Genomic DNA, 25,831 nt, shown 5'->3' with positions numbered 1-25,831 from the left:
GTCACATGACATGCACTGGGTGGGTGGTGGGGCTCAATCTCATGAAATTTAGCATTTATGTGGGACTACTGCACTGCTCTTTAATTTGGGTAGCCGGAGACGTAAGCCTATCCTCGGTTTCCAGGTTTAACAGGGGGACTTGCTGTGGTGTGGACAGAACTGTTGATTTATTGGTTAATCATTAGGTTTTTCTTCCCAAGTAATATACTGAACTTAAAGAAACAAATTTTAGTCAGGTGTGTTGGTGCATGCCTTTAATACCAGAGCTCCGGGGGTAGGTGGTCCAGAATTTTTTGAGTTTTGATGCCAGCTTGGTCCATATAGTGAGTTCCAGGTCAGCTAGGCTACACAGGAAGACCTTGTCTTAAAAAAAAAAATTTTTTTTTTTAACTTAGAAATGTATTGTGAGACTCAATGAGAGAGAGCTGACACTATTAATGGTACTCTGCTATGCTTGCAGACAGGGGCATAGCATAACTGTCTTCTGAGAGACTTCATCCAGCAGCTGATGGAAACTGATACAGAGACCCACAGCCAAACAATGGGCAGAGCTCTGGGAGTGTTTTGGAAGAGTGAGGGGAAGAATTGAGGGAACTGTAGGAGTCAAGGATACTACAAGAAGACCTACAGAGTGAACTGACCTGGGCCCTTGGGGCCTCACAGAGACTGAGCCACCAACTAGAGCATGCGTGGGCTGGACCTCAGTTCCCTACACATATGTAGCAGATGTGCGGCATGATCAACATGTGGGTCCCCTCACAGCAGGAGTAGTGTCCGTCTCTGACTCTGTTGACTGCCTTTGGATCCCTTTCCTCTAGCTGGGCTGCCTTATCTGGCCTCAGTGGGAGAGGATGCTCTTTGTCCTGCTGTGACTTGAGGTGCCAGGGTGTGTTGGTATTCCTTAAGGGGCCTCTCTTCTCTGAAAAGGAGAGGAGGAAGGGGAGGGAAGGATGCCATGAGGGCAGGAATTGAGGAGAGGAGGAGGGGCATGGCTGAGATCAGGCTGTAAAGTGCTTAAGTTAAAAAATTAAGGGAAAAACAACAACAAAAACCAAATGTATCTTGACAGCAGCAAGTGTCCATTCCTGTGCCCCAGGCAACCACTTTAAACTCTCAGTTGTTTTTTCTGGTGTTTATGTCTATGTTTTAAGTAATGCTTTTCCCTGTTTCCTGTAATTGAGAGGTTTCTTTTTTTAAATTTTAAAATAATGTATTTAATTTTATTTTATGTGCATTGCTGTGAAGGTGTCAGATCCCTTGGACTTTGTGTTACAAACAGTTGTGAGCTGCATTGTGGGTGCTGGGAATTGAACCCAGGTCCTTTGGAAGAACAGACAGTGGTCTTAACCACTGAGCCATCTCTCCAGCCTCTCTTTTTCTTTCTTAAAGATTTATTTATCACATATGTTTGAATGTTTTGCCTGCAAATATGTATGTATACCGTGTGCCCATGGAAATCAGAAGAAGGTGTTAGCTCCCCTGGAACCCGAGTTACAGATGGCTGTGACCCACCATGGGAATGTTGGGAAATGATTTCATACCCTCTGCGGCAGCAACCAGTGCTCTCAGCAGCTCAGTCATCTTTCCAACCCCTTAGAGTTTCTTCTCCACAGGTAGCTGAACTTTCAGGACATCAGGTTTTTATGCCACAGCTGTTGTAGGGCTCTCTCACTTGGACAGTAAGATTGTCAGAACCCAGAAGTTGAGACAATTACTTCACTGTTCCTTGTTAATGTTAGGCTTGGGAAAATCCAATTTTTCCCATGTGCTCTCTCAGTTCTCACCAATAGTAGTCGTGTCCCACTACTTTCCAAATGGCTGTGGTTCCCCACTTTTTGCTTCTTCAGCTGTCTCCACACTCCAGCTGATGACTTCCTCTATTACGGTTTGCCCCTCAATTTGGTAATATGCCTGCTGTGGTCACTTCCCAGGAATTGTCTTCCCTCAGTTGGGATCAGTCAGTGCCATGGAGGGTGGTGAGTGCGGTGTCTGGGCCTCGCTAGGGACCATGGACCTGCCTTTCTCTTTTTAGGTGATTTGCTGGTATGTGTTCTTCTCATTTGTTGCTTCACACAGTAGGCCTTCACCGTAGGTCAGCTTTAAAAAGTCATATATTATTCTAGTAATTTCTCCCTCTCTTACCTGTTTTTTATTCATTATAATTATTGTTGTCATGGGGGGTAGGGTGTGTGTGTGTGTGTGTGTGTGTGTGTGTGTGTGTGTGTGTTTGTACCTCTCAGGAGATCTCTGAGAATTACAATCATAAGGAATTTGTGGCTTTGTCATTTTGTCATGACTTTTTTCAGTATCCTTTATATTCATCCTTTCTCTGTGTAACCCTGGCTGTCCTGGAACTTGCTATGTAGACCAGGCTAGCCACAAACTTAGAAATCCACCTGTCTCTGCCTCCTGGGTGCTAGGATTAAAGGAGTGCACCACCACTGCCTAGTTTAGCTTCATCCTTTTATGTTAGAAAATTATTTCCTTTAAAAAAAAAAAAAGGTCAGTATTTGCCAGGCATAGTATGCATGCCTTTAATCCCAGCACTCAGGCAGTGTGGGCAGGCAGATCACTGTGAGTTCAGGATCAGACTGGTGTATATAGAAGCTCCAGGCCAGCCAAGATTATACAGTGAGATTATGTTTCAAAAAGTAGCTGGGGGGGGGCTGGCGGGGAGGTCAGTATTTGTTTTTGTCAACTTGACGCAAGCTAGAACTATCTGGGAAGAGGAACCTCAATTGAGAAAATGCCTCCGTCAGATTGTCCTGTAGGCAGATCTGTGAGGCATTTTCTTGATTAATGACTGCAGAGGGAAGGCCCAGCCTCCTGGAGCAGTGACCCCCCCCCCCCCCGGACAGTATTAGAAAGCAAGTTGAACAAGCAGTAAGCTTGTTGATGGCCCCTGCTTCAGTTCCTGCCCTGAGTTCCTGCTCTGGCTTCCTTTAAAAATGAACTCTGATGTAGAAGTGTAAGACAAATAAACACTTTTCCTCTCCCAAGTTTCTTTTGGTCCTGATGTTTATCACAGCAACAGAAACCCTAACTAAGACACGGCCACCTCATTCTTCTTTATCATCTTTATCCTTGATAGAGACTTCGATCCTTCCTACCTCTTGGCCATTTTGTGGTTAATGTTATGGTAGAAATCCAAATATCTCTTTTAAGACACCACTTATAATTCTTTGCGGTATATGCCCAGAAGAAGCATTGGTGGTTACAGAGTAACTCTGTTTTTAATTTCTGTATGGCATCTGTCTGTAGTAGTTTCCATAGCAGTCACACCATTTTTCATTACCACCATCCACCACTCTTCACCAGAGCATCGGCAGCCATTTCTGTGGTGTACGTTTCTCACAGAAAATAGAAGTTCAGGTTCATCATCCACTGCAGTGTTTCTGACAGCTGGTGCCTGGGAAGGAGATCATTTGCATCTTCACACAGCCAACTGCTTAGAAAGTACCTCGAGAAAGAGCTGGATTTAAAGTGTTGATCCTCCTGCTTCAGCCTCTCCAGTGTCTTGGAATACTGCATATTTTTATCAGAGTTCCTGTTTTTATATGCCCTTTTATTTAGTAAAATTTAGGGCAGAAGTTACTAATTTAGTTTTTTTCTCAACATAATATTTTTTTATCGATTTATTTGGGAATTTTACATCATATACCCCACTCCCACTCATTTCCCAGTCCTTCCATGTCCATCCCCCCCCCATCATGGTAACCTCCCTGCAAAAGACAATAAAAAATTAAAATTGATAAAAAGAAAATGAACAACAAAATTCATCTCGCCAACAACCTCTAGGCTGCAGCCTGCTCCTGTATCATCTTTAGCCTTCTCTCAATCCATCATACCTGCCATGCCTCCAGTTCTGCCATGCTCTGTACCACTCTGCTCCCTCATCTTTCTGCCTCTCCGTCACAATTCAGCATTGGAAGCTGCAGTGTGTCATACAGTATACCCTTTTGCCTTAACAGCTTTTTTTTTTTTACAAATGCTCATTGCAATGAGTCATTGTGGTTCAGGGCCTTTGGCTTCTGCTACACCATCAATACTGGATCCTCTCAGAAACTCCTTACAGATAATCCTGCTGTTGCCCAGAGTCATGGAGATCCTGCAGCTATGGTTCCACAGGACTGGCTCCTTCATGCACTCCAGCAGCTCATAGATGGGGTAGATGTTGAGATGGACCAACTCAAAGCCCTAGATTTGGGTCTGGGTGGTAGCTGAGCTGGTCATCCTGGGCCTCCCCTAGTTACCACTCCACTCCTTGGCAGGCAAGGGGTGGGGCCAGCTCAGCATGGCCCTTGGGCATCAACATGGCTTCAGGTAACACCAGACCATGGATATCTACATGGCCTTCAGTGGTAATACTGGGCACGAACATAAACACAGCCTATTCATAAACACAGCCTATTCATAGCCCTCAGTGGCTGCATGGACCTTGGGTCTCATCATGGCCTTAGGTGGCTACACATGCTGCTCACATCAACATGGCTCCCAGAGGGGCAAAGCCCAAGAACATTACCAAGTCATCAGTCAGTGTACAGACCACTTAACGTCCACGTGGATGTCGGGCTTCATAGTGGTCTGGAGCAGCAACATGGACTGAAGACACCAACATGGCCTCTTGTGCATCATGGATCACAGTGGTCCTTCCAAGAGGTCCAGTCTAGAACTTTTTCTCATCTCAAGCCTCTTTCATTGCCCAGAGCCAGGGGCATTCCATGGCTGGGCAGCATGTCCAGAAGCTGAGTCCACATGTGCAGGGCTGAGTCCGCTTGTGCATACACTCCGGGCTGCTGCATACCACCTGCTGACCCTATTGGGCAGTGACAGCATGTTGACCTTGCTCTCACCTGTCACTGCCATCAGGTCTCTGGTTCTGCCTGTCTCTGTAGGGCACACACAGCTCTGTGTTTCTGCCTTTCACACTTCTCCATCCTTTATTAGTGCATCGACACCCCTCCCCCCTCGTTACGTTGTAGGGAACAGCCTCAATGTCTCTTCAGCCCTACTACTTTAGCTTTTAGGAGGTATTTTTATGTGTAAAGGAGACCTTGTGTAAAGTGAATATGTATGGAGGTAGGGGGATATATTGAAAAATAGTGTTTGCTTACCAAAATACTACTAAGTTTTTTCTAGGTACCTGAATTGTGAATTGTTTGAGCTCTTTTCCTCTCTTCTGCTTCTTTCCTCTCTTCTTCACACCTCCATATTTCTATTTTTGAAGATAGGAAATTGTTATATGTTGTCCAGGCTGACCTCAGATTTAAGCAGTCCTCTGCTTCTGCCCCGTGTATAGCTGGCATGTAGATATTTGCCATAGCACCAGATTTCATCTGTTTTCTAGTTATTCCCTAACTTTTTTTAAACACAAGAACAAAATCCTTTTTCTTGTGATGGATGGTTTGGAACCAACCATCCTGTAAAGAGAGGCCGATTCCTCCAGCTGCCCTTGACCCCAGCAGGGCTCCTGAAGCCTCTTTCACACATTAGCTCTATGATGTGCTTTTGTCCAGCATGTAGGCATGAGAGGAATGGGGCCATGAAACCTAACCTGACAGTTGCTTTCCTCCTTCATGACTAGCCTGCTATGGGATGGACAACGAAGAAGAGAACCACTATGTCTCACAGCTTAGGGATGTCTACAGCAGCTGTGACACCACAGGGACAGGGTTCCTGGACCAGGAAGAGTTGACCCAACTATGCACTAAACTTGGTCTGGAGGAACAGCTGCCAGCACTCCTTCAGATTCTTCTTGGAAATAACCATTTGGCTAGGGTGAGTGTGGGCTCCTCCCGAGGGAGAGGGTAGAGCTGTGCCATTGACGTGGGCATTTGGGGCATGGCACACAAAGGAAGACACTTGGGAAAGAAAAGTCACCAGCAGCAAATCAGTGCTGTTCTAGGGATTATAGAAAAAACTTCAGGGATTATAAGTAGTCACATCCACCCATCTGAAGGTAACCAGCTACAATCATTCTCTAATTGTGTTGTTTGGTTTGGTTTTGTAAGATTTGGTGGTGGGATTTACCTTCTACTAGAGAAAAAGTTTTAATCATCTGTTTGGAAAAGTGAAATGAATGTTTTCCCCCTGAAAGGCAATAATCAGAGGTCTTTTGAGAATAAAGACTCCAAGGGGATTTCTTTGTCCATTAAATTAAATGTGAATCTGTGGAAAGTAACAGTGTCATTTCTTTACTCTTTTTCCCGCAGGTTAACTTTGAGGAATTTAAGGATGGTTTTGTGGCTGTGCTGTCATCTGGTTCCTGTGTGGGAGCCTCTGATGAAGAAGGTAGTTCTTCAGAGTCAGGTAAGGAGATTTCCTCTAAGGTTTCCTATTTATCTGTGGCCTTTCAGAGTGTAGCTCAACTGTTTCAAATCCTAGCCTCCCTTCCTGACACCATCAAGTTTCCCCTTCTGTGAATATCAGATTGTAACCCTGCTTTACCTGTAGGGGGCAGCTGACAACAGAGAGGTGTGGAACAGATAGAGGTAGAGCCTCAGGGCTCTTTGGTGTACTAAGCGAATAGACCAGCTCTCCACCCTGGACACTAGCTTAATCTGTCATAGCCAGTGTGTGCTAAGAGAACTAACAGGAATCTCACTGTGGAAATGCTTGTGGAGCAGGAACACGATAATAAGTGCAACTGACACATGGCAGGAACCCACCAGGCCCGAGGACCAGATAATGAGGTACAAGAATAGTGGGCCTCGTGTAAGAGAGCTGGAGGCAGGTCTATTTAGGGACATGAGGGCTGTGTGAGGTAGACAGTGAGGATTTCTGAGGTTCTGTGCCCCTCTGGCATGCTGTATGATGATATAGCAGGTTGAAGGACCCTAGTCAGAAGCAGAAGCATGGAGAGGCATAACAGTGAAAGGCACAGGGACTGGCACTCAAACCAAGTGTCTACTGGATGCAAAGCCTTGAGCTTCCTGTGTATTTTATGCAGATCCTGTTTACCCTCTTAGAACTTCTGTGGTCCTAGTGTACCCACAGTGGACCTGAGGAGAGATTTATCCTTGGTACATAGTTCATTATGGCTAGGACTTGAGTCCCTGTTGTCCACAGTCCCTGAACCCTGTGCACACACTTTCAAAACACTGTGCTTCTGGCTCTGGATGACATGGTCAGTTCCCTCCCACCCCCTTCCTGTCTGATTGCGGAGGCTCTGGGCATAGGATATCGGGAGCTGGGGTCTGTGTCAGCCCCACACAACTTGCACAAGTATTTGTCTCATACGTTTTTTTGCAAAGATGTGTAGAGGGCTTAGAGTCTTTCCTGACACACAAGAGTTTGATTGGGATATTAATTGGCAATTGGGATATTGGCCCCTCTGATAGACCAGAGGTAAAAAATATCCTACTTCGTGACACTTAACAGCTTAAAAGTCGCCATCTGTGGCACATGTTCAGTTTTCTCAAAGAAGAGAGCCCTTTTCATGACTGTTTTCTCCTCACCAATACACAATTTTTTTCCTTCAATTTAGAATTTGAAAAGTTTTCTCAGCTAAGTGTCCCCATGCTTTTTCCCAAAACACTGTCTCTCATGCCATCAGACAGAGACCAACCCCTGCCCATCTCTGTTATGTGGCTCTAGGGAAGAGATGTGAACAACAGTCTATTTACTCCAGATAGAGCATTATAACAGGCCAAAGAAACAATTTTACCCAAGCCTCAAGGGAAACCAATGAGATGAATAAGGTTCCTTCCGGGAGTATAGATGATTCACCAAAGCTTCTTTCCCCTAGCTGTTGTTCAGTGATGTTATAACCTTGGTCCAGGGTCTTGTGAATCTTGTTTCTTTCTGAGCTTCCTCAGTCTGATAATTTTCATAAGCTTCGCTAGTCTTGTGACACTCCCTTCAGACTGGAGGAGGAAGGTAAAGCTGACACAGCTCTGTTGCCACAGGCGCAAAGCACAAGGTCAGTTCTGGTAGTAGGTAGATGTTTCCACACTGCTGTATAGATATTTCCTACAAATTGAAACATTCCCTCCTCCAGGGTTGAGTCTAGCTCAGTCTTTTGTATTATTTTCTAACTTGCCCATTCCTTGTCACTTGTGCCCCTGCCTACTGCTCACCCATCTAACTATACTGATTGCCTCTTTGGTTCCGGTAACAACATCATCATTCTGACTTCCAGTTCCTCTCTTAGTGCCCTCCACCTTGCCATTACAATGTGTTTACTCATGTGGCCAAATTCCTGGATTAGGAAGAGCAGGCTTGTACTTCAGTTCCTTCTCCTGTTGTTAAAGGCCATTGGTGAACATGTAACTAAATGCATTTGATTTTTCCAATCCTGTTATACTTTCTTAAGAGTCAGTACACTTAATAATGGCACATAGGTATCCAGGGCTCTGGCCAGGTAGTGGGGCTCCTGCAGGATGTTATACAATGGGTATAAAGTTGATGGTGTGATGGCCTGGCTCAGGGCATGGTAGAAAATGTGGTGTCTGGGTGACTTACTGAGCTCTGATCTCATGGGAGAAACCTGTGGTTCTTTCTGTAGGGAGCAGACACCACCCTGTCATTGTTGCCATTGCTCTGCTGTTGTTGCTTCTGTGGTGAAGAGCTCTATGGATCCCCTTTTCTGAGTAGTGTTTCTCCACGGTGGAGTGAGATTTCTCCTTGGGCCATGCTGGTTAGATCCTTTTAACTATTTCAAGAAGAACATGTGTTTCTGTGGTTCACTACACTAAGGGAAGTGCTGTCTGTCTGTGGATGAAGATGTAATGTAACAGCAGTGTGAGGTCAGTGTGGACAACAGAGATATGAAGGGGGGGGGGTGTCATAGGTCCTGAGGAAGCACCCAAGGAAGAGAAGCATGGGCAAGTTACACCATTTTCAGATGTGCCTGAATAGCTCCAGGATGGGGCTGTAGCTGTGGCTTAGTGATCAGGGTCTCCTGTGGCAGACCTCTTGGTGGGGAGGAAGAGAATGGGCATCCTCTGTCAGGTTGTCCGGGTATCTTATGCTCTTCACTGCACATGACCAGGGTTTCCTCGTCTAGCCTAGCAGGTACTTCCCCAAGAGTGCCCAACTGCATCTTGCCTACAAATGGAAACCAGTCACTGACAAGAGCCTTTGCTCTGTGACTGCCCTTCATTGAGAGCGAGCAAACAGATTTTTTAAGGAAATGTGAGAGACACCCTATAGGGTGAAGGGTCCCAAAGGAAGGAAACACTGCAGAGATTTTTATAGGATTTATGGCAGAAACTGTACAAAGACTGAAGTAGTTACAAAGCTGTTCAGTGCTTTCAACATACCTTCTGGGGAGATGAGCGTGCACTGTTCTCCCAGTTAGGAGGGTGGTCACATGCTGAACCCCCTCTGTTCATCTTTGACTTGCTTTGTTAACTGCTAACCTTGGCTTGTCTGCTGGCTGCTAGCCCAGGTGAAAACTGTAACTACTGGCCTTGCAAGTGTTGCTGCTGTCTGACCTTGGTGAGTACTTTGTTGGCTGCTAACTAAACTATGCTGTGTTTGATATTCTGTGTACATGAATAAAGGGGTCATGGGTTTAAAGACACTGAGGCAGATTGTTGAAGATAGGAATTTATTAAAAATGTTAGTGACACCACAGATAGACAGACAACAGTATGTCAGGGCCTCTGAGGAGAGTTCAAGGCACAGTTTCAGAGATAGGGAGCATCCAGGGTCTCAGAGTAAGTGACCTGCTTGAAGTTTTACCATGTGCCCCTTTCTTCCCTGTTTGTGGGGAATTAACTCTGGCCTAAGGGCATTTTTCATATGTTCTCTTGATGTCCTCTGTCGACATGGAACCTATTTCTTTCACTCAGCATGCCTGATGACTTCTGTCTCTTCAAGGACACTATACCTCGCCTACCAGTGCCTGTTCTGTTGGAGTAGTTGTTAGTGATACTCATGAGGATAAGTGTCCCAGCAATCATCTTGTATGTTTTCAGTTACCTCGAATGCTACTCTGTCACCTCACATTCAGCATATTTGGAATAAAACTTAGCAGTGACCTCACCAATCCTTGTCCTTTATCCCCAATTCCTGTCTCTTCAGGTCATCCAGATTTCTCATCTGGTGACCCCAGGGTCAACAGGTGGTGACCATCATTTCTGTTTGATAGAACCCAAGACATATCTGCTGAGTATGAAGGGCTCCTCAGCTTCCTGGCCAGGCGTGGCCTCAGTGGGCTCATCCATATCTCCTGATCCTGAATTCTTCTCCTGAAGCACAGCCTCATCCGTGGCTGCTTCTCTTGTCATCTCCACCCCCCCCCCATACACACATGTGCTTAGTTAGGGTTGTATAGCTGTGCAGATTGGAGGGAGAAGGAAGGAGACACAAGGAAGTGTAGGGTTTAGAGTATTCCCTTCAGTCTGGAGACCACAATCCATGCCCCATCTGTCCTGGCTTTCAGACTGCACAGAATTGCAGAGTGTGTCTTTGTCTATGGCTCATGCCTGCCTGTGGAGGACCTCTAGCCCCAAGGTCTTGGTCTTATGTAACCAGAATGCCTAGCAAGCGTGAGGATTTTCTAGAGACACATGTGTCCCTCACTCTGGCTATTTGGACCATTTAAACAAGGCATCCAGGGAACTGGGATTTCCCCCCAAAGATCTCATACTTACAGAAGGGAATTGCTGAATCCTGGTGCGATCTAGAGGGGAATCTTGTCTCTAGGAAGGTGGAATGATTTCACACAGTGTTGACAGCTTGTCAGACCACCTTACAGTAGAGACTGGAGTTAGAACAGTGATGGATCACTGATAGGCAGGACTATACCTTGATAGGGAGAACCCAATTATGCATAGCTCATGCCTTCTAGTTAAACCTTAACCTTGAGGCAGGATCCTGAAGATAGACTTGAGGGAATCACTGGGTTTCTTTATCCCTCTTCTTAATATGGCCACATTGAGTGCATCTGCTTTTCACTGTTAACTTGGCTTTTTTAAGTGGCTTATTGTGAAGGTACCTGAGGCTGGCTTATTGGGGCACAGGCTGTGACCCTGAGACCAGTACACCAGGAAGGAATTATGAGAAATAGTCCTCAGTTCTCTAGCTATGTTTCTTGTTGTTGTCTCACTCCTTAAACAGAAACAGAGTATGCATGATAAAATGTAAAGTGCACCTGGTGTTTAGTAGGAGTCTCCCTTGCCCAATCTGGCTTTGAAGTGTTGCCTCAAGGACATCCACTGTTAGCTGATCAGTGTCTTGTGTCCTCTAGACTAACGGGTGCTCAACAGGGTGGCTGTGAGCCATACTTTGGGTTAATTGCACAGCTTCTAAAGGAGTGTCTTGTTGGCATGCAGGGCCCATAGCCTGCTCGATAACCACTCCCTCACTCCCTGTCTCCTTTTCTCTTTCCAGTTACTTCTTGTGCTGTCCCTCCAAAGTACATGAGTGGCTCTAAGTGGTATGGCCGTCGAAGCCAACCTGAGCTTTGTGACTCGGACACTGCAACCAAATATGGATCAGAACAGCAGGCCAAGGGCAGTGTGAAGCCTCCGCTGAGACGTTCTGCATCTCTGGAAAGTGTGGAAGTGAGTCAACCTACCCTTTCCATCCAGATTGCCAGAGATTAGGGAAGTAATTGTCAGTTTGTCACTGTCCATCCACATAGTCCTGGAGGATGCAGGCTGGGAACCATGTTCCTGGGCAACTTGAGTTGTCAGCACCCTGGGTGTACATGGCAGCTGTGCTTTAAACTCTCTTCTCTGTTAGGGGCCAGTCTTGGTCCCAGGCCACTCTCCTCCAGATTTGGAGCAATGGGGACTTTGTGGGGACTTCTCTTCTCTGGCCCACTGGCCACACCTTCCTTTCACTGTGGAAAGTTCAAGTTAAGACTTCACAACAGAGGAACATTACATGTCAAGGGATGGAAAAAGAAGCCCCTGGTTAGGAATGGGACCCCGAGTCCACAGAACTGCATCAGGATATACCAATGCCCACACATATGCACTCTGGCAAGTACAGTTGGATGCCTCCTGGGGTATGAGAGCTGACCCTTCCTTTGCCTCTTCTTAATATGGCCACATTGAGTGCATCTGCTTTTCACTGTTAACTTTTAATTGTTAACTTTTCATTGGCTTATTGTGAAAGTGCTGAGCCTTTTGCTGCTAACAATGGGGCCTCACCTGTTTCATGTAAAGAAATCTGTGCATTGGGCAGCTGAGGCTTTTATTTAAGTCACACATTAGTCAATGGCCCTGTCTCCTCTGCTGAGGTGTCAGTGCTTACTATGGACTATGCTGTCCGCAGAGCCCCTACAGGGACAGAGGCTTGCTCTTCTGTTTGCTGAACTAATGTGGATGGTAAAGGATTGTGCACAGGGGCCATGACATCACAATATTTGCAGAAGGTGTCCCCTGAGTGGAATGTTGGATAGTTCCCATCAAATGCTGGTGTGTAAAACTGGCTGCATTCTCCTGTGGGATGTAGGAGCTTTCTGTGTTTTCAGCGTGGGCTGCTGATCGTTTATGCTAAGGAAGCCAAGAATGCAGAACAAGGCATGTGCCCAACCTCATGTCTGCACCCTTGCTTTGGAGAGGATGTTAGTCTTCACAACATACAAGTTTCTGCTTAGTGGGACCACAGCCTGTTGAGCTACAGTGGGGAGTGCCAGCCCAGAGTGCATCTTCAGTGACGCCTCCCACCCCAACTTCCTCTGTGCTTATCCCTGGTGCTTCATCCACTGTGACACCCATTGATGTACCACATCCTTTTCTTCACTTTCTTCACAGAGCCTCAAGTCAGATGAAGATGTTGAGAGTGCTAAAGAACCTCAGAATGAATTATTTGAAGCACAAGGTAACTCGTGGCTTCACATTTTGTGCTTTGTCTGAGTAGAGCTCTGAGCCAGGTTATTGGACAGGGCAGTGTCTTGGGAACTAAATGTTGTGTATGTGACCTTTATAGGTTCCTTCTCCAGAGGTGGTTAGAATGTTGGCATTATGGCCCCGAGGTAATCACTTGGTCTTCAGTTTCCCACAAGACCACTTCCAGAGGCTTCTGGCCAAGGATGCAGGGTGCTGCTGCTCCGATTCATGGCCTGTGGATTCCAGTGTGAACCCAAATGATGGGTGTATTGTGCAGGCATCTCAGGCCCAAGGGCTGTGCTTGGCCTGCTTGCAGTCTCTGGTGCTATGAAAGGGTAGTCTCAGACTCTACCAGGGTTTGAGTTGTCCCCGAGGAGGGTAGCAAATGGTCCTGTTCCTAAAGAGCTTCACACAGCAACTAAAGACCCATAGTTGGCACAAATCAGTACATCAGAATTAGGAAAGAATAGCTGGATCAGGGGCTCTTGGCCACCAAAAGTGCTGTGGTCTGTGTGTGATACTGACTCCAAATAGCCACTGGGTGGCCAGGCATGAGCTGGATGTGAAATCCATCAGCACCTTTCTGGGGTGGCAGTTGCTTGACATGTTTCTGGGCTGAGGTTCTGGTATGGATGCATTTGAAGCCTCATTATGGTTGGATTTCCTCATAGTGTAGTGGCTCAGGTCACCTCACACAAGGTCTGGCTGACTGGGCTGACAGTCTCTTGTGTCATAGAAGCCCATTCTACATTCACACAGCATGACTTCTTTCATGTTCTCTTAGTGAAAGCTGTCTTAAGGCTTCTGAGGTGACAGAGAGGCCACAAACCCATGAGTACTGATGGAAGACAGAGTATCAGAATTTCAAGTCATGTTTTTAAACTGCCTTGTGAGGAGAGCTAAAAAGATGAGGGCAGCCATTTGATAAGAGGGGAGAGGGGAGAACACAAATGTGGTATGCGTTCCAGTAAGCAAGTGGGGAGCAAACTGTGTTGCCCTTTAATGCCAGACTCATGAGGCTGAGGGCAGCAAGGAAGCCAGTGATTGAAAGGAGCTCATGTGCTAGGCTGCAGCGACCGAAGGATCCTCTGGGGCTGGTTGATCAGACTGAACACTTCTGGCTGCAGAGTGCCCAGCTCCAAGCTCCCTGGAAGGAACTAGGAGATGCCCAATGGATGCATTTGTGGAGCTGGTGTGTCCTGTTGGAAAAGTCACTAGTCTACCTGTGAAGACACGGAGCTTCTAGCTCTGAGTACCCACAGGCCATGGGCAGAGACTAGACCTCATTGTCCTGTACACAGCAAGTCCCCAGCATTAGGCAGAGTGTCCTGTGACCTATGTCTTGGATCAGGATGCACTGGCCCTTTGGTGTGCTCTCCACTACCCAGCCCATGGTGTCATTTGGGATACTCAGTCCTGGTTCTCCTTGGAGGACAGTGGCTTTTATGTTACTTGTTGAGTTATGAAAGCAACTAATGCCCATAAGGCTAAGCGTTCCATTGTGGTTTCTTTATTATGGGTGTACTTATCAGTGTTTAACTGTGATCCTCTCTTGCCTCAGGCCAGCTGCGATCATGGGGCTGTGAGGTCTTCGGGACACCCCGGAAAACCTGTAGCCCCTCCTTGAACCCTCCTGAGAACCAAGTCCAGGGCATCTGGCATGAGCTGGGGGTTGGCAGCAGTGGTCACCTGAATGAACAGGAGCTGGCTGTGGTCTGCCAAAGCATTGGGCTCCATGGGCTTGAGAAACAGGTGAAGGCCTGGGGCCACCACAGTGGCACAGTCACATTTAGTGCTGGGTCTGGAAAAACCAGTTCACCTTCAGAGAGCAGTTTTCTTTTGCACTTGGTTATCTCAAATCTTTTGATGGCCCAAAGCTTTGAGATACCTTTGAGAGTCCATCTTCACCCACACAGCCCATCGCCTTACAAGCTGCCCTCAAGGGTCCCAGCTGCTCCTAAAATCTTCACTTTGAGCTCTTTGTCTGCGTAGACCGAATACTCTTCTTCTTTTGCCCAACACAGCACCTTTGAGTTTCACTATACCCTTGGTGTATACCCCATTCTTCTGGGAAGACTTAGACAGGAAGTTGCTGGTGATAGCATAGGTCCCACCTGTTATTGTTCCTACTCTGTGTTCTTGCTGGCCCATGAACTGTAAGGCTTAGGCTGGTTTTCTAGCAAATTCCTATTCCTATCCCCAGTGGACACTTGGGTATCTATAAAGTCAGGATGTTCAAATGCTGCCCCCTCCTACCCGGCAAGGCCTTGTAGGATCCAAACCAGCTGAGCTGACTTTGTAAAGGAGCTAGACAATTTAATCTTTAGATAAGCCAAGTGCCCTTGTTGGGTGCTTGGAGCTAGAGGTACAGAGTGAGGTGATTCTCCAGGCCTGAAGGGTGGTGGCTCTCGTCTAGGAACTTGAAGAACTGTTCACCAAACTGGACCAAGATGGAGATGGCAGAGTGAGTCTTGCAGAGTTTCAGCTTGGCCTGTTCGGTCATGAGTCTCCTTCGCTTCCAGAATCTTCCAGTCTTGTCAAACCAAGCAGGCCTTGGCCTCATTTTCAGGTAAAATGGGTGAAGTAAATGTCACACACCAGCAGTACTTGGTGTTGCTTCTTGCCAGATGAGGGTGCCGGCTGACAGTACTGCCAGTGTCACAGCACTGAGCCCAGAAGCTGGGTACACATGCCCACACACCTGCACGTGAGCAGCACTCTGTGGACCTCGAGCCCCTCTGGTGGTGCTCATTGCCGACTACGTTCTTCTCTCAGCTCGGTGCTCATCTGTAAAATGGCAGCAATCTGAGCTCCTTCATCAGGAATTTCCAGAAAATAATGCAACGCGGGGAACATGACCATTCTCCCGTTACACACTGAGGATGGGCTGTAGAGTTGTGTAGCTTGTCTGGGATTCGTCTTCCATGTGGATTGTTTTTTCTTACCAGAAGTCTTAAATTTTATTTTGTAAAATTTTGCTCAGAGGCAACTGACCCAACACCGTTAGCACCAGGACATAGCACAGGCTAGCTCTAGGCACTGCTATGGGCAGGTGCATTTGAGAATCTAAGTTTTTGGCTAAAGTCTGGGGATAGGTAGAGCAGCTCAGGGCAAGTACTGTAAGTCAGGAACACCAGGAGTTGGGTGTGGACCATTGGTGGGATTCTTGCATGTACAAGCGCTAGGCCATTCTTAGCACTACATGTAAACATAAAATCAAGTCTGAAAGTGTGAAGATGAGACACCCCCCAAGTCATACTCAGTGTTGGTTCAGCTGGGTACCCCTCTGAATGAGGCCACATGTTTCCTGTGCTTTGATATCACTGGTAATTGTTATCGAATGAGATCTCACAGTCTCTGAAACTCCTTCTAGAAGGTTCAGCAACTGCCTAGACACCCCAGGCCAGTAGGACTGTGGGTCCCATGTGCTTCTCCGAGGTTGCCTCTTCAGCTAGCAGCCTGACCTATCGCAGAGGTCATGGTCTAGAATGTGCTAGAACTTGCAGCTCCTTTCTGTATACCTTACTTCCTTCCCTTTTCTACACCCAGTGAACTATGCCCATGCTTCTGGCCCTATGGGCTTCTGGGCTGTCTTTCCACCTTGTTCACTTTGCTCACAAACTACCTACATACAGGTATACTGCTGCACGCATACATACCTACTGATCTGTGCTTGCTGCACACTCATCATCTGAACATGGACAATTTACTGAGTACACACACCCACCATACATGCTTTCCTACTGTAGACATGGCACATCCATTTTATGTGTATCTGACATGTGCACACACTATAAATGTTCACCAGTTCTACACATGTGTTCACTGTGCATTCATTACCAACTATGTACACACATTTGCTGTATGTGTACACCTGCTCTAGACATATGCTGAGGTTCTTTATGTGTGTACCCACTCTCCGTGTTCGCATCCATTATACATGTAAATCTCCTGAAGACACCCATGCATCCGCTGTGGGTACCTGCTGTAGACCCATCTGCATCCGCTGTACCTGCACATCCACTGTGTGTGCGCACCGTCTGTAGACACATTCACAGCATACAGTGCTTCAGACCCACTTAGAGATGTGATCAGTCTCTGTCTATGCCCCACTCACTGTTGACCTGAGCACATTCCTTATATGCGTACCTACTGTGTACCCCACATTTTCTGTACATGCAAATCTGCTGAAGACATGCATAGCTTCTGTAAATGCAGAGCCATTATAGACACATGCACAGGTTCCACATGTACACTCGCTGTAGATGTGTGTACATCCACTCTACTTACACACTGTATGCAAACACCTTTTCCTGTGGACACTCCTACTATGAGCATTTATACGTACACACCCAGGGTAAACATTTGCTCACCCACTGTGTACACATAAATCTTCCGTAAGTGCGCATCAAATGTAGGTGTGTACCTGCTGTAGATATACATAATCACAACGGATGTTTATCTACCAAATGTATAAACTCACTGTGCGTTTACACTGGCACACATTCATGCCTATTCATAGTATGAATACAGATATGTGTGCACATTAACATAAGCCTATACTCATGTACATAATCTGTAAATGTACGCCCTCTGTGTTCTATCATATTATGGCACACACTACTGAGATGGAGAGAGGGCAGAATTTGATTAGTCTATAGAGCACCATATTCCTGCCCTTCTGGGGTCTCTTGTTTCAGAATGTCTGCCTCTTACTTGGGACAGCATTCAGGACTCCAAGCACTTCAGAAAAGTGACTTGCTTGACTATAGGGTTGAGCCTACTATGTCCCATTTGGGCTCTGCTGGCCTTATGTGGCTAGACCAGCTCCAGGAAGGCAAACTGTCTTTCTGCTGGGGCCAGAGGAGGAACTAGCACTTTCTTAGTACATTTGGGTATCAGAGCTTGTGTACAGGTGGCCGTCACCAGACATGGTAGAGATGTTCTCACCCTCTATAAATGGGGCAAGATGTCTGCTTTGTTGTAAACAAAAGGGTTGTAAAACAGCCACACAGGTCAGGAAATACTCTCTTTCTGGGCATGCTGGAGAGGTAGGGCCAGGTGAGAGAGCAGGTGGATGGGGCAAGAGGACTGGACCTACAGAAATGGTGGGTAGCAAGAGAACCACCAGCAGTCCCTGCCCGGGGTGCTGCACGTTGATGAAGTGTTTGCAGGCTGGTCTAACAGCGTCAGAGTGAAGTCCAAGAAAGGAACAAGCCAGGACGGGGAGAGGACAGGCTGGTAAGTGTTGGAGAAAGCATTTCAGCACCAGAATGTTGAAAGAAGAAAAACCTAGGAACTGGAGGTGGTGAGGAGAGTTCATGCAGCCCATCTGTATCCTGCAAGGGGAGTGGGGTCCTGGGTGCAGTGAGTGCCTTGTGTACCTGAGCGCAGGCCTTAGAATACAGGAAGCAGTACCGCCATCACTCCCAAGGTTCCTTAAGCTGAGACTTGTTGGGAAGGACCCCCTGTGGGACAGGAGAGGGTGGGATATCATTCTTGCCCTTGGGTTCAGGTAGTGGAGAAGCCTCACAGGCAGCTTTTCCTCTGGGAGACTTTTACTGTCCCACAAACCTCCCTCGTACTGCTTAGCAACTGGGCTTCAGGGTTGAGTCCTGGGAACCGTGGGGTTCTGCTTTGGCTATTCTGCCCCTTCTTTCTGAGCCCATCTGTCATTTCCTCTCTCAGCTTGGGTTTTCCTGGTCCACAGACTTTCTTAACATAGGAAGAAATGGCCACATCACTTTGTGGGCCTTCTTTTTGTGATAACTCATTGCCTGGAGCTGACTCAGGCCTCACAGGTATGAGGTGACAATGATAAGTAAAAGCAGGTGCCAGGGATCCTTGCAGGACGAAGATCAGGGACTGTGGCCCAAAGACTAGGTGCAGTTCCACTTCTGTCCTTGTAGAACTGTGTGATCCCAGGTAAGTCCAGGGCTCTGCTAAGCCTCTAGAGAAGTGGACTACAGATCATTGCGGGTGTGCGTTCTCTTGTTTTAGGCTTGGATGAGAAGGCAAAGTGTGGAACACAGGCTGGCAAGGTGACACTTGTGTTAGTGTGCACAGACACCACAGCCTCAAGACACCTGAGTGCTCAGGGCATCTTCCTTCCTGATGTGCAGGAGGAGAACGGTTGCCACACCACCACGACCTCATCCCTCGTGTCCGTGTGCTCAGGCCTGCGCCTGTTCTCCAGTGTCGACGATGGCAGTGGCTTTGCCTTTCCCGAGCAAGTCATCTCCGCATGGGCCCAGGAGGGCATTCAGAATGGCAGGGAGATCTTGCAGGTTTGCAACTTACTGCTTGTGGCTGCCCTGTTGGGTGATGTCTTCAAACACTGTGGGGCCAAGTAGGGGACATTGGGGTGTCCACAGAAGATAAACGCGGCAGAGCATGTGCTGAGTGCTGACAGTCCTTCATCCCATGCAGGGGAACCCCCAAAGGAAACATTTTCCCATAAAGTTTTGCAATTAAAATGCAGGCATATTGAATTTGAAACTTAAAAATATAGAGAAAACAGTCGGGGAATGTCCATTCCAAGGTACGGTTCTGTGTAATACACACCAGATTGTCACCCAAAAGAAGGAAGTCACCCAGGCTTCTTTGTGCTAAGAGGACCTTCAGTTACCACTGTCAGCCAGTCATGATGCGCTCTCTGAGCAGAGACGGGTGGGATTTCACACAGGTGGGCTCACTCTTGCTCTGTATGTTGAGTTGAGTTTGTCGTGTAGATAGAATTCTGCCCTGGGGCAGCCAAGTCAGGCTCACTGAGGCCAGCAGGAATGAGAGACTACTACCTCCAGGAAGCGTTACTAACTAGATTTAGTTTTCTTCCCAAATTTTGCTTTTCTCTTTGAGAGAAAAAAAATCACAGTTTGGGGCCAGAAGATAATTCAGTAATTAAGAGTACCTGTTGCTCTTGCAGAGGACCCAGATTCAGTGCCCAGTACCCACATCAAGTGGTTAATAACTGCTTTATATAATTCCAGCTGCAAGAGATCTTATGTCTCTGGTCTCTGTGTCACCTGCCCCCCCCCATAAATAAAAATTTAAATATATTTTTAAGATTGATTCATTTATTATGTGTACAGTATTCTGCCTGCATGTACACCTGCAGGCCAGAAGAGGGCACCAGATCTCACTGTAGATGGCCGTGAGCCACCAGGTGATCATCACTAGGAAATGAGCTCAGGGCTGTTGGAAGAACAGCCAGTACTTTCAACCTCTGAACCATCTCTCCCGCCCGAAACATAATAAAAAAAAAAAAAAAAAATCACAACTAGGGAGCTGGGCAATGGTGGCACACCATCTTTAATCCCAGCAGTTGGGAAGTAAAGGCAGGCAGGTCTCTGTGAGTTCGAGGCCAGCCTGTTCTATAGAGCGTGTTCCCAGGACAATCAAGGCTACACAGAGAAACTCTGTCTCAAAAAATAGGCCAAGGGAGATGGCTCAGTCGGTAAAGTACTAGCTACAAATGCATGAGGAGTTGAATGTTTATAATCCTAGCCCTGCTGAGGCAGAGACAAGAGGATCCTTGGGGTTTGGCTCAGTGGCTTGCCAATTTAACCTACTTGAAAACCCCAGGTGATAACAAAAGAACCTGTCTCAAAATAACAACAGCAGCCACCCTACCCCCAAATCTAGGCGAATGACACCTGAAGAAGAATGCCACTGGCTTGTGAGTGTGCCCTGCCACACAAAAAAGCACCTGTGTGCCACGAGCCTCTTGTGGAGTTTCTCCAAGCACAGAAAAATAAATGTGTTTATACATTCTAGTTTAATTTTCCTAGTATTGGTATCATACTGTGTCACTGTTAATTTATGCAGCCCTTACTTGCTAGTAGACAGGTAGGTTTATCCATTACTTCCACGGTCATCTCAGCATCTAAAATATACCAGTTTCCCTGTGCTTATGCTGACATTGCTCTGTAGAGTTGATTCTAGAAGCTATACACTTACTGTTTCAAAACCTTGTTTCTACCTTGTGAATTCTAGGAATAGAGGCACGAGGCACCACTCAGCTTTATTATTTTGTTTTTGGTATATGTTTGTGTGTGTCTGCCTGTGTGTGTTCATGTGCGCATGCCTGCACATTAACATGTTTATGTACGTGCCATGATGCACATGTGGAGGTCAGAGGATATCAATCCTTGCCTTCTGTTTTGTTGGAGACAAGCTCTTTTGTTTATAAGTGCATAGACCAAGTGGCTGTGAGCTTCAAGGGATCCTCCTGCCTTCCACCAGGTAATGCTGCCATTACAGATGTGAGTTACAGCAACAAGCTTGCTTGAGTTTTAGGCATTCAAACACTTAAGGTTCTCACACTTACGCAGCAAGTACTTTATGCATTGACCCATCTCCGCGGCTCTCCAGGGCAGTTCTGATGGCCCTTAGCTGAGCAGCTGCTATTGTGACGTATCTCTGTAACTTTTCTGACCCTAACTCCATGTGGGGTCCTGCAAGGAAGGGTGCACTGTGTGGCTGCCAGCACTGCTGTGTATGGGCTATGTGGTGAGACCTTTTAATATACACAGAAAGGAGCTTTTCGGGGCCTGGGTGGCCCCAAGGAGTTGCACACGAAGTATCAGGGGGCTATATCAGGACTTAGGTCTTTCCTCTCCTGTTTTATGATGGTTTGGGCTGTAGGGAAATCCTCTTTACGTGGGTGTTCCTAAGGCTTAGCTTGTCCTTAAAATTGTTGGTTTCAGAGGGGGAAGGGCCCCATTCCCCAGTTTTCCTGTTCAGCTCATGTGATGTGTTGAGGTGGGATGTGCTCCTACTATATCTTATACTTTGTTTAGGAAGAAGAACTCTTCTTATGGGGTCTTGGGGATCACAGTGTGATGTGGAGGCCCAGTTTTGAAAGCCCGCTTGTGTTACTAGGGTTGAGGAAGAGCACCCCAACAACCAGAGTCACTTTCAGACAGGAAAGGGGCAGGTGCATAAGGTAGTAGCCACTATGGGTATGGGCCCCTGAGCTGTCACAGAGCAAAGAGTACATTTGGAGAAGTTGCTCACTCCCCTTTGCCTTCTGGGACTTGCTGATTCCAGAGCCTGGACTTCAGTGTGGATGAGAAGGTGAACCTCTTGGAGCTGACCTGGGCCCTTGACAATGAACTCCTAACAGTCGATGGTGTCATCCAGCAGGCAGCCCTGGCCTGCTACCGCCAGGAACTGAGCTACTACCAGTAAGAGCCCATAAGGGAATGGGATAAGGTCCCTCTGGCTGGGTCCACCTCCCCGGGTACTTCAGGTCATAACTTCCCTGCTTTATTTCAGTCTCCCCTGATGGCTCCCAGTCTGCCTGTTCCCTGCTTTCCTGCCCTTGTAAGGAGAGCTCAGATGAAGAGAGCAGAGGAGGCCTGAGGGCCCACAGCTGCCCACTGCTGCTACTATTGGATTATGTGTCCCTAGAATTAAAGATTACCAGTGCGGGGCTGGAGAAATGGCTCAATGGTTGAGAGCACTGTCTGCTCTTCCAACTCCCAACATCCACATGACAGCTCATAGCTGTCTGTAACACCAGTTCAATGAATCTGATACTACCCTCATACCAATGCACTCAAAATAAAATTAAATAAATTATTATTATTTTTTTAAAAAGATTACCAGTACATCCCAAATGTGAGGTCATGCTTAGAAATCCATATGTCTGGGACCTCATTCAGCCACTTTTATGATGTTTTAAGATTCATACTTGGCCCTCATCCTGCCGATTCTGTAGCTCACTGTTGTGGAGGCAGAGACCCTATGGTTTGAGAAGGACCCTGCTTCCAAGAGCAGCCAAGGGATCTCTGGCTAAGGCTAGCAACTGAGGAAAAGGAAGGCCATTTAAATACTAATCTTCTCGATGGGGTGGTTCAACTTACTGTTGAGGCTGTCATTTGGCCTTTTTTTACATGTGCACTGGTAAAATGTCCCATCTGTTCTTCCCATGGCAGAGGGCAAGTGGAGCAGCTGGTGCATGAGCGGGACAAGGCGAGGCAGGACCTGGAGAAAGCTGAGAAGAGGAACCTGGACTTTGTGAGAGAGATGGACGACTGCCATTCTGCCTTGGAACAGCTCACGGAAAAGAAAATCAAGTAGGTTTGGGGCCCACAGCTATAGCTCCTGGGCTGCCACAGCAATGATCCTTCCCCAGCCAGGGACAGTCAGGGCTGTTGCCCGCTGAAGTGATCTTGCCATTTTACTGGAGCCAGTGGAAGTTGGGAAGACTTTTGGGAATATTTGTTTTGACAGGAAGTATCCTGCTTTGTGTGATGTGGGTACAGTGACCCCTGGTGTCCCCTGTGTGCCTGTGGCCATGAAGAAAATCCTAGTTCTGTCCTTGAATTTATCAGGGTCTGTCTTAACTAGAGTTGTCTGTATTGCAAGATGGTGGGTAATTAGGGAGGAAAAGCACCAGGACTGATCCATAAGGGTCAGTGAGAGAAGGTGGCTCAATGGGCCAAAACACAAAAACACAGTTACCTCTTGGGTTTATTAACCAGATGTTGGAGGAAAATCCTGGCATGAAGGTTTCTAGGGCTACAGCATGGAAGGAACATCCCCAGCTCCACTATGGGAGGCAGCCTCAGCTATGTGGCCATCTTGCCTGATGTTTTTATTCAATATGGGCCAGAGAGTGCTGGTTGCTTTCCCATATTCTCCATCTTGGGTTGGGCACTCAGGTAGGAGAGGCCTGCCCAAGGCCAGATCCCAATCCTGTTGGGCCTGAACCCTTCAGCTGTTCCACCCCTGTGGGCTGGGTGTGGCCAGTTCTGCATCTGTGTGCTTAGCACTGAGTGCAGCACCTGTCGCAGTGTGGCCTGCATTGCATGAGGGGAGAAGAAGGGAAGGCGGGTCATGCAGAATGGGTGTCCCTTTGCTGAAGCACTGCAATGTCATTTTACCTCCTTTGATGTCCTTAAGGTTTGCCACAGCCATATCACTTTTACTTTACTCCCGAGTGCCGTTTCCAGAGTAGTTTTAGGGCTGCTCCTACCTGTTCTTTGTGTGTGACACTGGAACCTTAATGTTTCCTTTCCAGGATCTCTTCATCCTAGCAGTATGGGGAACAGTCCTACCTCTAAGAACCATCCTCTCAGGTCATGCACCAGCCACTGTCCAGCCCTGAGTTAGTTGTGGTCACAGAAAATTCTCCTGTTTAAACATTGCGTTCCAACACTGAAAGCAAAATGAATGTGGATCCTAGTTTGAGTCATAGAACTAACTAATCTATCTAGTCGGCATGTCTAGGGCTTGGTTCTCTCCTAGTCATCAAGGACGATTTGGTGATGTGTCTCTTAGGGGGGGTTGGTCAGAGGAGTATAAACTCTGTGTGTTTATATACATGAGTGAATGTGAGATGGGGGTAGCATACATGGGCCTGCAGGTGTGTCTACATGTAGAGATCAAAAGTCAGCCGTAGGGCATTCATCTTGTTTGAGGAGACAAGGTTGCTCATCTGCTTGGAACTGGCTGATTAGGCTAGGCTGGATCCCAGCCAGCCCCAGGGATCTTTCTGTCTTTGATTTTCTGGAGTTGGGATTTTAGGTATGCAGTACCATGCCCAACTTTTTGCGTGGGTTCTGGGAAACTGAGGTCCTCATGCTTGCACAGCAGGTGACCAACTGACAGAGGATCATAAATAGTATCTGAAGTAGTGTTTCTGTGTATGAGTCCACTTGAGGGATGTATGGGGATGCTGAGTGAAGCCCATGTCTGTGGATGTCATCACATGGCATAGGGAATTAATAGTAGGTTTCTGTAAACAGCTTTCATGGTTAGGTTTTTACTCCCACAGATACAGTGAGAAATACATATTTGTTATAGAAAATTTAGAAAACATGAGGTAAAACCAGAATCTCCCTTTCTAGAGGTTATCTTTGTCTCTTTTTCATAAGTGTGTCATTATTTACAAGATGACACTGCAGGAAGCTGAGCAGATGGCTCGGTGAGTTCAGTGCTTGTTAAATAAATATGCAGACCTGAGTCTAGATCCCCAGCACCCATGTAAAAAGCCAGTTACAGTAGTCACGTGTGTAACCCCAGACCTGGGAGCAGACAGGGAGTGGAGACAAGTAGGTTCCTGAAGCTTGCTGCCCAGAGCCATTCTAGCGAACCACAAGCTCCAGACTCAGTGACAGACCTCATCCTAAATAATAATGTGGAGAAACAGTGAGGAAAACACTTGATGTTGGCTTGTGGCTTCCATGTGCTCGTGTGCAAGAGCACGCACACGCACACGCACACGCACACACACTCTTCTCTGATGGCTGCAGAGATCCCACTCTAAGTGTGTAGTCCTTTATTCACTTTCTTTTGGTTGTGCATTTCTAAGGTTTTAAGATGGGGTGAAAGGGCCAGATATGATAAAATGTATTATAGAAATATCTCTTTTCTAGAGCTGAGGACTGAACCCAGGGCCTTTTGCTGGGCAAGAGCTCTACTGCTGAGCTAAATCCCCAACTCTTAAAATATCTTCAAAAAACAAAAAATTGTGTGGTATGGTGGTGTTTGCCTTTGATTTCAGCACTTAGGGAGACAGAGGCACATGGATTGCTGTGAGTTCAAGGCCAGGGTGGTCTACAAAGTGAGTCTAGGATAGCCAAATGCAACACAGAGAAACCCTGTCAAAAAAAAAAAAAAAAAAATCTCCACGTTTGAGCATAAACCAGACTTGTATCCGAACATAAATCAGATTTGTTGAATCTTTCTCTCTTTCTCTTGTGTCACTGCTGCCCTTCATCATCTTCCCTTTTGGGTATTGTTTCTAGAAAGCTCTGAGCTGAGGTAAAAGTTCAGGCTGTCAACTGGAGGATGAACCCACAGCTTCTGTCAGGTTTAGTCACCGACCCTGCTGAAGGCAGAGCAGTGCTCACCACAGTCTAGATCGACTTGGGAAAGCCATGAAGCTGCCACTAGAGTGAAGACTAGGACTCAACCCTGCTTTCCCCACTGTTGGCAGCACTTGTAGAAGATAAGACTAGGATCTGAGGAAGAAGTGCTGGTGCCTGTTCCTCTGATCACTGGGAATTTACTGTCCACTGGTTTTGTGCAGC

At 46.9% G+C, this 25,831-nt stretch overlaps 1 protein-coding gene across 5 annotated transcripts in view; it reads left to right on the top strand.

The window, feature by feature from the left end:
- Positions 1-25,831, top strand: part of Ninl (ninein like) — an 84,509-nt gene that overhangs the window by 35,381 nt on the left and 23,297 nt on the right. For 4 of the 5 annotated variants that reach the window (XM_055602652.1, XM_055602653.1, XM_055602654.1 and 1 more), the window contains 9 exons: positions 5,585-5,778; positions 6,213-6,309; positions 11,341-11,513; positions 12,714-12,780; positions 14,350-14,540; positions 15,205-15,357; positions 18,911-19,075; positions 21,840-21,976; positions 22,730-22,870. In XM_055602652.1, the coding sequence (XP_055458627.1) occupies positions 5,596-5,778; positions 6,213-6,309; positions 11,341-11,513; positions 12,714-12,780; positions 14,350-14,540; positions 15,205-15,357; positions 18,911-19,075; positions 21,840-21,976; positions 22,730-22,870 (1,307 nt within the window). In that variant the 5' untranslated portion in view covers positions 5,585-5,595. Of the gene's footprint in view, positions 1-5,584; positions 5,779-6,212; positions 6,310-8,716; positions 8,748-9,386; positions 9,442-11,340; positions 11,514-12,713; positions 12,781-14,349; positions 14,541-15,204; positions 15,358-18,910; positions 19,076-21,839; positions 21,977-22,729; positions 22,871-25,831 lie in introns of those variants that run through there. The other variant, XM_055602655.1, reaches the window with a different exon arrangement.

Source organism: Psammomys obesus, unplaced genomic scaffold (genome assembly GCF_907164565.1).
Source record: "Psammomys obesus unplaced genomic scaffold, mPsaObe1.curated_primary_1811, whole genome shotgun sequence".
Classification (NCBI taxonomy): Eukaryota; Metazoa; Chordata; class Mammalia; order Rodentia; family Muridae; genus Psammomys; species Psammomys obesus.
The sequence above is the reverse complement of the archived record's forward strand: the minus strand, read 5'-3'. Positions and strand labels throughout refer to the sequence as shown.